The following is a 15,769-nucleotide window of genomic DNA, read 5'->3' on the forward strand; positions in this document are numbered from 1 at the left end:
ATAATTAATTATTAATAGAAAATTTTAAACTGAAAAGTAGTTGTTAAATCGAAACAGAAGATAAGTAAACAATAAACTGGGCTGTTGTTATTTTTAAATTGTAAAACTCAATCTTTTAAAAACTGCCTTCAACTAATCTTGAAGACATAATATCATCGTATAGCCGGCCAAACCAAATTGGCCAAAATAATAATAATCTCAACCCGATACAATAAAATCTCAGCAGCCTCTGGACATTGTTCTTCACTGGTGAGTCTCTTCGTCAACATCAGTAAACGACACCTTTTATTATCTTCTGCAAGCAAGCGTCATGGGTACGCCAATTCTACTACCATTTCAGTTTATGATCATGATCTAACACACTCTCTTTACTTTACTAATTAATTGTGTTGTTCAGGCAAAATCAAGATCGGAATCAACGGTACGTACTAGATCTAACACTCTTTACACTTCAGTTTCAACTGAATGAATTGGTTTAATTTAATTTAACCTAACTTTTAGGGTTTGGAAGAATTGGCCGATTGGTGGCTAGAGTAGCTTTGCAGAGAGACGATGTTGAACTTGTTGCTGTTAACGATCCATTCATCTCTGTCGAATACATGGTTTGTAATTTACAAATTTTCATTATTTTATTTTATATATATGCTTTCAATATTAATCAGTTGTTTAAAATTGGTTCAGTAACCGTTGGATCTGATGGTTTATGCTGATTTTTAGTTTGACTTTGAGTTTGACTATGGTTATTAGTAGAGGTGGGCAAATAAATTAGTTAACTGAGCTGACCCCAAATTCAAACCGAAACCAAATATGCAGAAACCGGTTTGGAACCGATTGAAACTGTAGGTTTGGAACCGGTTTGTAATTTTCTTCACCAAAACCAGTTCCAAAACGGTTAACCGAACCAAAACTGAGGAAAAACCGGTCAAAATCCGAACCGAAACCGATCAAAACCTGAACCGAAACCGATCGTAACCTAGTCAAGAAACTGGTTTCAACTCGAACCGAAACCGGTCATAAACCGGTTTTGACTTTTGTTGACCAAACTGAACCGGTTTTAACCCGAACTGAAACCGGTCATAAACCGGTTTTGACTTTTGTTGATCAAACAGAACCGGTTTCAACCCAAACCGGTTTTGAGTTTTAAATCGATTTGTGCACCTCTAATTATTAATTTATTATATTTTTTTGCAAACTTATATGTTTAAGTATGACAGTGTTCATGGTGCCTGGAAACACCATGAGCTTAAAGTGAAGGAAGACAAAACCCTGCTTTTCGGTGAGAAACCAGTCACGGTTTTCGGTTCCAGGTGTGGATCCTTTGCACCTTTAGCTTTTATTAAATTTAATTTGTTTTTACGGTTTGTGAGTTATTTGTTGAAAAATTGTGCTTTGAGATTATTGAAGGAACCCGGAAGAGATCCCGTGGGCCAACACCGGAGCCGAGTACGTTGTGGAATCCACCGGGGTTTTTACCGATAAGGACAAAGCCGCCCTCATCTTAAGGTATTGTTATATAGATTTGAAGTTTTAATGAAAGTTTATAAAGTAAAGTAAATATGAAATCATAAAATAATAACGATTTTGAGAATTTAGTTAAACAGGAAGTTAATTGCTTGCATCGATATAAATAATTGTTTACATAGTTGGATATCTAAACGGTTCGGTTACTTTTATGTATTTAATCACATGATTAGAGTAGTCAAATTCATAAAAGACAATTTTGCTTCTTTAAAGGCCTAAAAAATTAATGGAAAAAAGACAATCCCGTCCTCAAATGTATTAAAATATAGTATAGATATCGTAAGGGTAGAAGATGGTGTGATTTTGTAATTTCTCACAAATGGCTAGAATGTTAAACCAATGTTTGGATGTGTGCTTAAACAAGTAAAAAACTGTTCGATTTTGTAATTTCTCACAAATGGCTATAACATTAAACTAATGTTTGGATGTGTACTTTTTAAGTTTTGTTTTGGTATATGAGATCAAAGTAAATTAACTTATATTTTATTTAATCAAGTTCTTAAGGTGTTGTTTCACACTTGTGTTTAGGGTGGTGCTAAGAAGGTTGTCATCTCTGCCCCTAGCAAGGATGCACCCATGTTCGTTGTGGGTGTGAACGAGAAGGAATACACACCTGACCTTCAAATTGTTTCCAATGCCAGCTGTACCACCAACTGCCTCGCCCCTCTTGCCAAGGTTCTTGTTCATTAATCAATAATCGATCCATCGTTTTGTTTTTTAATATTCTATTCCATTTATATAATTCCATTTGTGCTATGAAGGTTATAAATGACAGGTTCGGCATTGTTGAGGGCCTTATGACCACCGTACACTCCATCACCGGTACATTTTCTAATTAACGTGATATTGTTGACCATTGACCGCGCCCTGCTTGCGGTCCGCGCATATAATGTATATATGTGTGAACCCTTGAATGGGCAAAAGTGAAATTGCACTAATTTTGACGTTATTTTACTAATCTCGTGAAAAAATAACGTTAAAAGCGGCGGAAGGTTAATCAGGCATCATGTGGTGGCGTTGATAGTCGAAAGACAAGGGTACATGCACCATTCGGCTGGTGTCCCGATGGTTGATTGTTATGTGCCTTAGTCCAAGGCTTGATGCAAAACTACCATCGAGCCAGGGGTCTCACCGGAAGCAGCCTCTATTCTTATGGGGTAGAGGTAAGGTTGTCTACATCTTACCCTCCTCAGACCCTACCATAGCTTTGCTATTGGTGGGATATACCGAGTACGATGAGATGATGATGATTGTTGACCATTGACCGTGATAATGTAGTTTTGTGACGGGTTATTGTTAATTTATGATACAGCCACACAGAAGACTGTTGATGGACCGTCAGCTAAGGACTGGAGAGGTGGAAGAGCTGCTTCATTCAACATCATTCCTAGCAGCACCGGTGCTGCTAAGGTATTCATGAATTCAAGTTTCAAATAATGTTAATTTCTAACAAACTATAACGAGTTTATGCATTATAGGCTGTAGGAAAAGTGCTTCCACAATTGAACGGGAAGTTGACCGGGATGTCATTCCGAGTTCCAACTGTTGATGTGTCTGTTGTTGATCTGACTGTGCAGTTGGAGAAGTCTGCCACCTATGATGAAATCAAAGCTGCTATCAAGAAAGTAATCATGTGCTAAAATTAGGTGTGTAAACGAACTGAGCCAAGCCTGAGCTCGGCTCGTTTGACTTGCGAGAGCTCGAGCTTGGCTCATTTTGAGTTCTTCCCACAAAGCTCAAGCTTGGCTCGTGAGTCCTTTTTAAGCTTGTGCTTGTCCAGTTTATTATTTATTAACAACTAATTTAATACATATTTAATTATTTTTATATATTTTGAGAAAACTTTAATGATCCTGAGCTCAGCTCGAGCTTGTGTCCACTGTCCAGTACCTTAAACGGCCAAAGTTCGGCTCGAGCTGGACTGTGCAGTGTAAATTTAATAAATAAAAGTCCAAAAAGAGGTAAAACTTAAAAATGCACGGGCTTCCATACAAGGCTAGAACTTGGGCTAGGTTACTAAACGAGCTTTATTTGAGGCCTAGTCTCGGCCCGAGCTTGAAAAAGCTCGGCTCATTTCGAGCTTAATTATCTATCCGATCTCGAGTGGCTTGGCTCGTTTGCAACCCTAGCTAAAATGTATAATATTTGTTCATTTTGATATATAACGGAATATGCATTGGGTTACAGAGAGGAATCTGAAGGAAACCTGAAGGGAATCTTGGGTTACACTAATGAGGATCTGGTGTCCACTGACTTTGTGGGAGACAGCAGGTAAGATTCCTTTAAACAATTGACTTACCATTTGTTTGCTGCGTATAAAGTATAAAGAAGAATAAAGGTGAGAACTTATGGTGTTACAGGTCTAGCATATTTGATGCAAAGGCTGGAATTGCTTTGAATAAGAACTTTGTGAAGCTTGTGTCGTGGTACGATAACGAGTGGGGTTACAGGTATTTATTCTTTTTGTTTCCATATCATTTTATGTTATGGTCCACATAAGTTTTGGGTTTATCGATATAGTTAGTAAATGTTCTATTATTATGCAGTTCCCGTGTGGTTGATCTGATCGTTCACATGACATCTGTGGCAAAGTAAATTTACCGGGATGCTGTCTGTAAATGAGGTGCTGCTGGGTAAGGGCGAATAAGGTGTTTTGATCCTACCTATGTTAAGGGTTTTGATTGAACAAAATGTAGGTGAAATGTTTTTCTTGGATGTTATATGCTGTTTTCCGAGGGATGTATTGTGAAGTGGATCTCCACTGTTTTATGTTTTCTATACTGCATTGTGAGACATTTGCAAATCTTTGTCTGGTCGATGGGTAGGAGTATCCATGTGGTTACTAATAAATCTTAGTTGGGTCAATAGCTTTACTGGTTTAAGCATGTTTAACAATGGATTTGTAGGTTAGTTGTGAAGGGGTGTGAATAAATGGTTGGCTTCAACCGAATAGGTTTAACTCAAAGCAAGTTGACAAGTTTGAGATTCAAATGGTTTGGTTTGTGGTTTGATAGTTTTTGTGATTTGATGTTTTATCGTCTGGTGATTTAAAATGAGCAGTAGTGTTTTTCTCTATTATGATGTTTTGTCATCGTTTTGAAAACCCGACTGGCTGGTTAAATCTGGTTGGATCGGGATGCTAGCCGGCTTGATTAGGAACGGGTGAAGTGGGTGATGACGACTCAACCGTTTGGATGGGTTAAAGGACTGAGTTAAGTGTTTGCCAAAGTTTTGTTTATTGGATTGGTAGCTGAAACAAGAACCAGGTTTAAACGGATCGGTTCAAGGGTCTTTGATCAGGTTAAGTATTTGCCTAAAGGGTTCTTTTTGGATGAGAAGAAAGAGTTATTGGATCTTTCTTGCATTGATCTAGGATAATTTTAAATGTAAAAGAAAAATGAATGAATGTTTTCATTTATAATTAACCAGTTAACCGGAAACGTGTTTAAACTATGTAAATTGTAATGACGGTTAGTTTGTAGCTTAAAATACACATGCATTATAGTCTTTGACTTAATTAAAATAAATTTTTTGTCTTTACAAATTGTGAGAATTCAAGTCACGTGGTTAAGAAAATATGTAATTTATAAGGTAACTTGTGATTCTAAAAAAAATTTCCAAAACTTTAAATAATATTTCCTTTGAGAAATTAAACCTGTGGATGTAGATCCTTAGAACAAAACTATTTCTCTCATGTTATATATATATTCAAATGTAACAATAATGTGGATATACAAGGACCAATCATAATTCCTTTTGATGGGCCAACATATTTATCTCTTCACAACTATGGCCAAGAATCAAGGACCACCTTTGCAGCTAAGGATATGTTAATACTTAAAGAGGTTAGGAATGGGTGCAAGCAAATCTAATTTCGTGACTTCTCTTTGTTTGCTAGTAAATTGTCCAACATGAAACAAAAAAAAAAAAAAACACTAGTGTTTTTAAATAACAATAATTTAAAGATGTACGAAATAAAAATATATTGATGAGTTGTACACTTGTTACAGTTGTACATAATAATTTTTGATGGTATATAAACGAATTAAATTCTAATTAATTTTACTATTTTAACTTCTTTAAATGACTAACGGTTGTCTAGTGCTGTTAGAAAAATGATTTTAAGTTTAGAAAAAAAACTTCTTATGTAGTTATGTAAACAAAATGAAACTTAAAAACATATTAAGTTTTGAATTCAAATGCATGCAAAAATTCCGGGAGTAGGTTTCTGAAGTCTGTTGGATCCATTCATGTTCAAACTGTTTCAAATACAAAAGCAAGTTCATCCTCACCACCCAACACCGCCGTCCTGCTGCTAACGGCGTCTATTTCCGGTGACATAATTGCAGTTATTATATTAATCAAATGGTCAGTTTCATATTACATAGAAACCAAATACTTGCATTTATTTTTTTACTCTTGTTGTATGTTATGTGGATTTTAGTGCTTATAATGCTTTTTGGTTTGATGATAAATTTTATTGTAAAGTTAAAACTTAAGGTGTTTGATTTGTTGGGATTGATATATAACTTGTATTATTTATGTGTTTGGTTAGCAGAAACCCGAATTTAATGATAACATATTCGGAACTGCCCTTTATTCTTAGTTTAGTTATCAAATTGTTGTTATATAGACGTGATTATAGTATTTACGTTGTTCGGTTTGATGGTTGAAGCTAGTTCATCATCAATTCTTTATATAGTTCACAAGTCCATAGATAATGAAAATGGATTCTAAATCACCGGTCCAGATGGAGCTTGAAGCTGATGTTATCCCGCTGCCAAGACACAAGTTCATTAACACTATGCGAGGTTCATGTTTTTCTGAAATAAGTTTTGATGTTCTTCCATTAGACTTTGAGGTAAATGACTATACACTTAAAATATATTATGTTACCAATATGCATGTTTAAATATATATGCAACTGATTTTCTTGATATTGTTTCTTCATTGAAAGCCAAATAAGTGTAAGCTAGAGGAACAGCGACAAGATAAAGGCGGCTCCAAGATTGTTGAGGAGGGGCTTCTTGTTGAGACGGATAGTATCAAGAATGTTTCTCATACCACAACTCGACATAAAGAAGCTAAATGTGATACAAGATCAAGATTCGACATGAGTAAATACACTGAGCTTCAAAACAGTGAGGAACTTATATTTGAGAAATGGCGTGAGCAGAAGTTGATTAATTCAGGTGGTTTATTGTTTTGTAGAAACGTGTTCGACATGTAGTTCTGCTCCAGATGGTTAATATTATTACATTAGTGTTCTTAATGTTAATAGAATCATTTTAGTATTATTAAGTGATAATAGCATTACATTTTTCATTCTTCAAATGCTAAATGTAACTACTCATCAGATTAGGGAAAACAAGTTAAGCATGTTCAACTTGTGTAACGGATTCATGAGAAGTCTACAAGTTGAAACTCTACCATGATAAACGTAAACGTTTATCAAGCAAGGCCTAAAATGTTATCCGGTTTACCATTTGCATTTGGTTTATTGGATTTTAATAATCCCTATTGACTGGTGTTTGCCGATAATAATCCCTATTCATTTTATCACCACTAGCGGTCCCAAATTTAAAAAAGTTGACCCCCGATGGTCCGCCGTTAAAATGACTTAACTACGATATACTTTTTTCCGAATTTCAAACTAATGTTTTAGGGCTTTTGATCGGAAGGAGGATACGAACCGATTAATGTAAAACTTAGCTCGAAACGGTGATTCAGACGACTTGATTTTTGTTAATTGTAAGTTCAAACACCCGAATTGAAGCATTGTTTTGTCGTTTTGGAGCACCGTTTCGAACAAAGTTTTACATCAACTCGTATCTTTAACGGAAGACCATTGATGACAAACTATTTTAAATTTGGGACCGCCAGTAGTGATAAAATAAATAAGGATTAATATCGAGGGGATTAATATCGACCAATACCAATCAATACGGATTATTAAATCCCATAAACCTTTGCATTTTATATCATGGATTTTAATAATGTTAAAGCCCTAGGAGGGGAAGGCTCGTTAGTTGCTAACCGGAAGAGAAGGGAATCGAAGAATTCCATTTGGCTTGGTTGCAGGAAAAAAAGCATAACTAGAAATTGATTAAAAAAATCAGCGGGGTAGAGGAATTGGTCAACTCATTCGATTTCTAGTGGTCCAAATTTCGGGCCTTATTCCTTTCCGATCGCACTAAAAGTTGTCATAGAATGGGATTAGGATTTGCATCAATCTATAGTATAACCAATGGTGCCGATCACCCCTAAAATGGTTCGAAGTCCCTAACTAAGGCCGTTGCATTACCTAAAGCTTCCTAGCGAGGAAAGCAAAATATACGATGGTAGTAAGGCCTTGAAGGTCTTCATTTGGTCACCACCTCCTTTGCTGCAAGTGAGAAAGGGCCTTGCTTTCCGCTGGCCTGATTAGTAGTCAGACTGATACTTTAAACTGTTTTTTGTTATGAGTCCTTTCAAATAGAAAAGAGCTCTTCAAAAATAGGCGTACGCTATTTTAACACAAACACATGGTATTTATTCTTTAGAAAAAAGCAAAAAAATAACTTTGCTTTGTGCTCATTGCATAGCTGCTTGATCTTACACACTTGCAGCTGGGCTTCTTATATACTCACTTCCACACTTTCAAATTCATTTTGTAAGCGATGTGGGACAAACCAAGCTTCTTTTTTCACCCTTTCTACATTTCCTTATCTGGTATCCTGTTTCTTAATGCTGCTTGTGTTTTTAGTTTAGTTTTAAACTAGGTTAGATACCAGTGTGATACACGCACTATATAACTGGCATCATGGGAAATAAATAAAGATGTATAAATGACACAATGTGAAAAAAAATATTACTATAGATTAGATACCCGTGTAATACACGATTTCAATAAGAACCATAGCGTTTGATGGGCCATCTGTGCAAGATAAATGAATCTATAAGTCGACAAACCTATATAATAAATGAAATATAAAATTAGGACTACTATTTATCTTAAATCGAAATCGAGCAACAAATAAATATAATTCAGATAGGTTGATTACCGGTTCAGAGAAGGCTGCCCAAGAGTGTATTGCCGGCAACTAGGGGTGTGCAACGGGTACGACCCGGACCGTTTACATGGAACCCGGACCGAAACCGAAACCGAAACTGTTTACATGGAATTTTGAAACCCGGAACCGGACCATCCACAAATGGGTCAGTCCGGGTTTTGAAACGGGTTCTACGGGACGGGTTGGCAGTTTTCACGGGTTGGACCACATCCGTCGTCGCTTAGCCGTTTAGCTGTTTCTTCAGTTATATTTTTAGGGTTTCTACATACATATAGACTAACTTAACCGGTAAACAAAGAGGAACTTTCATGGAGAAGATGATAAAAGTATTTTAACCAGTAAGTTGAAATTAAAGAAAGATAAAAATTATAAACAATAAAGAAATGAAGTTTGAACCATGAAAATTTAAAATATTAGCGATTTATAAGAACCATAATATATAAAAGATGCATATGCCTCACCAATGCATGTTTAAATTTTTGAAAAACAGGTGTTTGAGAAAAGCATAGAGAAGCCGGAGACGGGTTTCACGGTTCCGACTTGGTCCGCCGGGTACAACCCGGAACCGACCCGTTACCCGTTTCAAGCTGAATTTCAGAACCAGACCCGTACATGGTTTCAAATAACGGTTCCATTATACGGGTTTTGTAAACCGGGTACACGGGTTTCACGGGTTGGAACCGTGACCTGCACAACCCTACCGGCAACATCGTACACCTTTATGTCCAAGAATGATTTGACAAAAGCTATTGACAGAAAGAATGTGAAAGCATAAATAAAAGAATGTAAAGAACAATACCGGCTTAACATAATGTATAAATTTGCCTATCTTCCTGAAATATGAAACTGCATACGGATACCAAAAATAGGTTCATAATATGTAACAAAATATATAAAAATACTTATAAATAAATGAAATTTGAAGATGGGATCAAGAAAAAACATTATAGGGTATGCTAAGTATGTGATGCAAATCTTATACAAAACAAACCTGTGAAGAAACAAAATACACGGCCCATCCGAGCAAGAAACGTATACTGCAACTATCAAATTGAACATACCTGTTGCAATTGAAACAAAAATGCATACAAACCATTCTAAAAAGTCAACTAACATATGAATACTTTATGGGACACCGAATATGTGTTCGTTTTGATTTAAACCAATTCAAGCTAAATGCATGCTCGAAAATTGTAAAATGACTTAAGTACCCTCAAACATCAAAACAGACAGAATAATTTAAATAGTATAGTAAATATAAATATCTGGTATACATGCCAGTTTAATAGGGTATGCTATAATGTGTATATAATGCCCTGTGAAGAAAGTACCCTCAAACATCAAAACAGACAGAATAATTTAAATATTATAGTAAATATAAATATCTGGTATACATGCCAGTTTAATAGGGTATGCTATAATGTGTATATAATGTGTATATACATGCCAGTTTAATAGGGTATGCCAGTTTAATGCCCTGCTTGGGTGCGCGCATATAATGTGTATATGTGTGAACCCTCAGGTGGGCTAAAGTGAAATTTTACTAATTTTGACGTTATTTTACTAATCTCGTGAAAATAACGTTAAAAGTGGCGGAAGGTTAATCAGGCATCATGTGGTAGCGTTGATAGCCGAAAGACAAGGGTACATGCACCAATCGGCCGGTGTCCCAATGGTTGAGTGTTATGTGCCTTATGTCCAAGGCTTGATGCAAAACTACCATCGAGCTGGGGGTCTCACCGGAAGCAGCCTCTCTATTCCTACGGGGTAGAGGTAAGGCTGTCTACATCTTACCCTCCTCAGACCCTACCATAGCTTTGCTATTGATAGGATATACTGAGTACGATGATGATGATGCCAGTTTAATAGATCTTTTGATTATTAAAAGCACCCTCGAAGGGTATACCTGGTATTTCACATGATTACAGTTTTCTAGCATACATCTCGCCGACATTATATAAACAAAAACGGATATATACTTGTTGGCCTATAAAGTCGTTTCGATATACGGGTAGCCTTAGTTGAAAAAACAAATACTTAGGTGACTCTCAAGACATTATCCCTACATTAGATTTGTTAATACATTTCAACTGCTCTCAATGGCTACTTGATTCAGTCATATGGGCAACCTGCCCGTAATCAAAACGCGATTTTGTTTTTTCTAATCTTAATCAACAGAGATGTGAATATCGAATAGAAAAATGCTTTTAACAGGCAACATTCATGTAGATGTCAAAATTGCTTTAGAAGACAAGCAACGCTTAAAATGCTATTCAGTTTACCATAAGCAAAACTTAAAACTGTTTTTTACTGAAGTCCTTTAAAAGAGAAAGAAGCTCTCCAAAAATAGGCATATGCTATTTTAGCACAACAAGCACACAGTATTAAGAATAGTTCGCTTTGTGCTCAATGCATAGCTGCATGCTTTATTCACCTGCAGCTGGGCTGCTTATATACTCACTTGCACAGTTTTAAATTCATCTAGTAAGCGATGTGGGACAAACCCAGCTTCTTTTTCACATTAATATATATATATATATATTAAAAAGGGGATTCTAATCCCCTCACAAAATTAATATTAATTTAACTATTCAATATTTTATTAATTATAACATTAAATCACTAGCCAAATTTCATAAATAAAAATTAATATAAATGATTTTATTTTATTTTTTGTTTAAACTGATTAAAATATTTAACAAACTATATTTTTAAACATTAAACTTGGGCGAGTGTCGGTTTTACATGTTTTATTTGTCGGTTAAATGATTTTCATAAACTTTGCTCTCATTTTTTTTATTGTCCGTCTTTACAATGACCGAAACTTTTTTCATGATTTAAAAATATCTTATCGTCGCATGGTTTTATATTCGCGTTTCAACGCGCCTTTAAAATATTTTTTTGGCTTACTAATTATGTTTACGAATTTGTGTTGGTACCGCTGATACTAACCGAATTTGTGTCAGTTCGCAGCTCTAGCGTGCGGGTTTTTTTGGTTCTACATATGATATAATTTGTTGTATTTTGGCATTAACGGATTTATTTCTTTTGTTTAGTTTTGATGTCGTAACTTGATACGACTTCGCGTCAACTTGCGACGAGTTTATAATTTATATAATTTGTTGTATTTTAACATTGACGGATTTTTTACTTATGTATTTTTGTTCGAGTTAACGGTCCCATCGCGAAGCGCGGCCCTAAAGCCTAGTTTCTTATCAAGTATCATGTTTCCAATTCTAGTTTATTATTTTGTTTAATTTTGTTACTATAGTATTTTAATCCTTGATTTTGCTAATTATAAATAATGACAGGATGAAAGAACCCGAAAGCTACATATATATCCTTAGTGATGACATGGTTCCAAAAGATTAAGAATCTTGGATATATCAAGATACAGTAATGTAAAACATCCACACTTTTGCTTACATTTCCAGCTTGAAACACGAGTCTAGTTGTCATGTAATCGAATAAAAAAAGTCATCGGGTATTCATTGGTAGTATTTTATTAAAAATAAATGTCGTCGAAGGTAAGTTGGGAAGTTTTTAATTTTCAATATTGAAAGTCACATAAGTGTAAGTTACAGGCACAACGTGATAATATCAATGCTCCTCCTATAACAGCCAAACCAACAGAAGCGCTAAAGGTAACCTGAAGAGCTGAAAGTGATTAATTCGGGTAGTTTATTGCTTTGTAGAACTGTGCTCCAAATGGTTGAAAAATTACGCCTTTTCTTTTTAATCTTTCTGTTTTTGTTATTGGCAAATATTTGTACGTATTCACTCTAAGATCAAAATCTTTATCTACATAGAATACACTGTAAAACGATGATACTCGAAAATAGCTAAATACAAATCACGAACTCTGACGCATGACTTTGCACAACTTCAAGTTAGAGTTAACATGTTAAATCATGTATGTACAACTTATTTTGCATATATTCTGTTTGTACTTTGTGTAACGGATTCATAAAAGGTTCACAAGTTGAAATTGTTCATGTTCCCTCAATGGATACTGAAGAGGTAGGTCCCAGCAGAGCCCAGTTGGACCCGCAAGACTCACCTTAAACAGGGACGTCTGATCAGAAACCAACTGGATCCGCAGGACCAACCATGCTCAGAGAAGTGACGTCCTTACGCGCAGTACGCAAGCTGGTCCCGCAGGAAATGCCTCCCAATGGTGAAGGACTCCGCCTGTCCCCGCAGCCTCGGATACAAGCCATTAGGGAAGGCCACCCGCGCAGCAAGGCTACACGCACAAGGCATTTAGCTATCATTCAGTGTCACCTGAATGAATGAGCGAAGCCGGGAACAATCCCGCACAAGGGCGGGAGGGGGAATACTCCCGCCCAAATAAGCCAGTCCGTACGATACGGGAAGATCTTCTGTACTGTACCTGACGAGGTATGGGAAAAAGATCTGACTAAAGATACGACAGCTTGTGGACAACAGTATGGCGAGCAGCATGCTCCTACACTGTATGTCACTATTAGCCGCTGCCTACTCACCAACTCTTGTCATACCACGTGCGTAGCCGGCAGTTGGTGGAAAAGGAATAGTATACAGCAGGCCTGGTCGCTATCAGCCGCTACCTACCCACCAACTACCAGCAGGGCACGTGCGTAGGCTACTGTTGGTGGAACAGGAACACTGTTGCAGCCGGCCATACCTCCTTGGAAACCTACCTTCGGCTATAAATACCACAAATGGTGTGACCATCTCATCTTATCATATCTTATCATATTATCATCATGATATACCTGATATCTGCTCTAGCAATCTCTTAATATACTTTTATATTTAAAGAGCAATCTAGTCTGATTCTCACGCCGGAGGGTGGTCACAAGGAGGAACCCCCCCTTCTCAGTGACGAGCTCACGGTGTCTGTTTTGCAGGTTATCAGAAGAACCATCTTCCAAGGGTCTAACCCCTCGTGGGAAACATCTCTCTAACCCCCAGGTTACCAGTAATCTGTCCGGGGTCCGGTTAGTGTTTCTTCATTGGGTCCGATCCGTCGTTTGCTCCAGGATGGGCAACTCGTTCTCGTCTAGAGCACGAGTGCCCACCCGCATGGGACCGTCAGCTTCCCGCGGGTACAGGAGCGACTCCAAATCGTTCCCCTCTGAAAGAAAAGAAACACTTAGAAGACAAACTCGTATCAGCAAAAAAGACAAGACATACCATAAGGAATAGAGTTCAAACCGTATTCGAGAAGGATGGGAAACCGAGACGCATCCTTCCATACCCGGCTCATCCCCAGCATCACCATCCCGGACTCCGCAAACCGGTAAACCGGAGATTGGACCCGGGATATCTTCGCGAACCATTCCGCCTCCTGGTAGCTGGAAGCGTGAAGGCTCGGAAGCGCTTGTCCCTTCTTAAACTTCATGGCAACGGGAATGGCGCGGGCAGAAATGTAGAAGAACTCCCGCTTCCACGATCGGAGGCTGCGCTCGGTCACGCAGATCTTCAAACCCTTAATACGGGTTGTCAGGGTGTACCACCCCTGGATGCACCTCCAAGTATAGAAGGTCATCAGGCGGTCCACATAGGGCTCAATACCCAGAATCCGGCACACCCACTCGAAGTGCCGGATCTTGGCAATCGCCATCGGATGCACCTCGGTCAGGTGCACACCGTGCCTCTCCAAGACACGGTACATAAACTTTGTCAATGGGAACCTAAGGTTACCATAAACAAAGAATGCAGCATATACCCCGATCTTGCCACTGGGGGCATCGTACACAGTCTGGTGGGGTTCAGGAAACTCAGGCTCAAGAGACTCAAGCATGAATTTCCTGACGACATACTGGTACTGATCGACAGGTAGAGCACACTGGCACTCGCCAGCGGTACTCCTATCGTCGGCTACAGCTTCAGCATCATGGGAAGACATATTGCAGAGGAAGAAGAAAACGATTTCGGGAAAATGCTTGCCTGAAAAGGGGAGTATTTGCCGAAAATCGCTAAGAAGAAGAAGAAAAGGGTGAAAGTGTGGATTACAAAGAACCCTCTCCCCCTTTATATAGTAATCGCAATTAATGCGGTGAATTTAATGCGGAGGAGAGAGAAATCGAAGGTGCAATGAAATTATGACACGTGGCAAAAAGCAAGCTGGAAACAGCTGTTGAAAGGACGTGTGCCAGTAATTTCGCGGCCACGCGCCCGAAAAATCGCGCCCACGCGCCGGAAAAAGCGTCTGGAATGACCATATAATGTCACGTCACCATAACTTCCTGCACGTCCTGACACAGTCAGAAGAAACCGTCGCACGACGTTTCAGAGGTTTGGACTGTTCCTATCTTTCCACCAACCTTTCGAATTTCAAAAATTCAAAATTTAAAAATATTAAAAAGAGCGGGAAAATACCCCTTACCTTGGCAAACAAGTAACCGTAAGACGGATGCGGGTACAGTGTAAAAGCAAAACCCTTCACATACCTAGCACCCGCATGGAATTGAAGCCAAGTAAAACCTTGGCAAACAAGTAACCGTAAGACGGATGCGGGTACAGTGTAAAGGCAAAACCCTTCACGCACCTAGCACCCGCAGGGAATTGAAGCCAAGTAAAACCTTGGCAAACAAGTAACCGTAAGACGGATGCGGGTACAGTGTAAAGGCAAAACCCTTCACGCACCTAGCACCCGCAGGGAATTGAAGCCAAATATTCCTCGGCAACCAAGTAACTATAAGACGGGTGCGGGTACAGTGTAAAAGCAAAACCCTTCACATACCTAGCACCCGCAGGGAATTGACGCCAGGAATACCTTGGAAGTAAAGTAGCCGTAAGACGAGCGCTGGTACAGTGTTAAGGCAAAACCCTTCACATACCTAGCGCTCCGCTGGGAATTGAAACCAAGAAGGATCTTCTGGGCAATGCTTGCGGAAACGGAAATAACATCCCCGCATAGCGGGAACGTCGAGAACTATGTTGGAAGCTCCAGGATGGAATTGGTGGTTTTAACATAATTGATCACTATGTTCAAAACTACCAAAACCTCATGGAAAGTCCACACAAGTGGGACTCAACGCTCCTGACTTGCGAGGAGGTTACAGACCTACCCGCATCATACCCAAAGACCAAGCAGGAAACTCGGGAATTTCTGCAAGTGACAAGGACTTCCGCGGGAAGAATCCCCATGGAAAACCTTAAAAAACCCTTTTCTAAACCCTTTGCTTAAGTCCAAAAGTTCACCTCAC

General features: G+C 38.2%; 1 protein-coding gene across 1 annotated transcript; it reads left to right on the forward strand.

Annotated features, from left to right (window-relative positions):
• Positions 1-291: 291 nt before the first annotated feature.
• On the forward strand, positions 292-4,320 carry LOC143548987 (glyceraldehyde-3-phosphate dehydrogenase, cytosolic-like). The gene is made up of 13 exons (XM_077040011.1): positions 292-314; positions 398-421; positions 502-602; positions 1,192-1,307; positions 1,405-1,503; positions 1,963-1,972; positions 2,050-2,196; positions 2,283-2,343; positions 2,834-2,931; positions 3,000-3,146; positions 3,713-3,792; positions 3,882-3,971; positions 4,068-4,320. Exons 1-13 carry the CDS (start codon positions 311-313, stop codon positions 4,114-4,116), a joined length of 1,026 nt encoding a protein of 341 aa, XP_076896126.1. The 5' UTR covers positions 292-310; the 3' UTR covers positions 4,117-4,320.
• The last annotated feature ends 11,449 nt before the right edge of the window (positions 4,321-15,769 follow it).

Source organism: Bidens hawaiensis, unplaced genomic scaffold (assembly GCF_021521415.1).
Source record: "Bidens hawaiensis isolate Kalapana, Puna unplaced genomic scaffold, B.hawaiensis_p1.1 tig00000955_1, whole genome shotgun sequence".
Lineage (NCBI taxonomy): Eukaryota > Viridiplantae > Streptophyta > Magnoliopsida > Asterales > Asteraceae > Bidens > Bidens hawaiensis.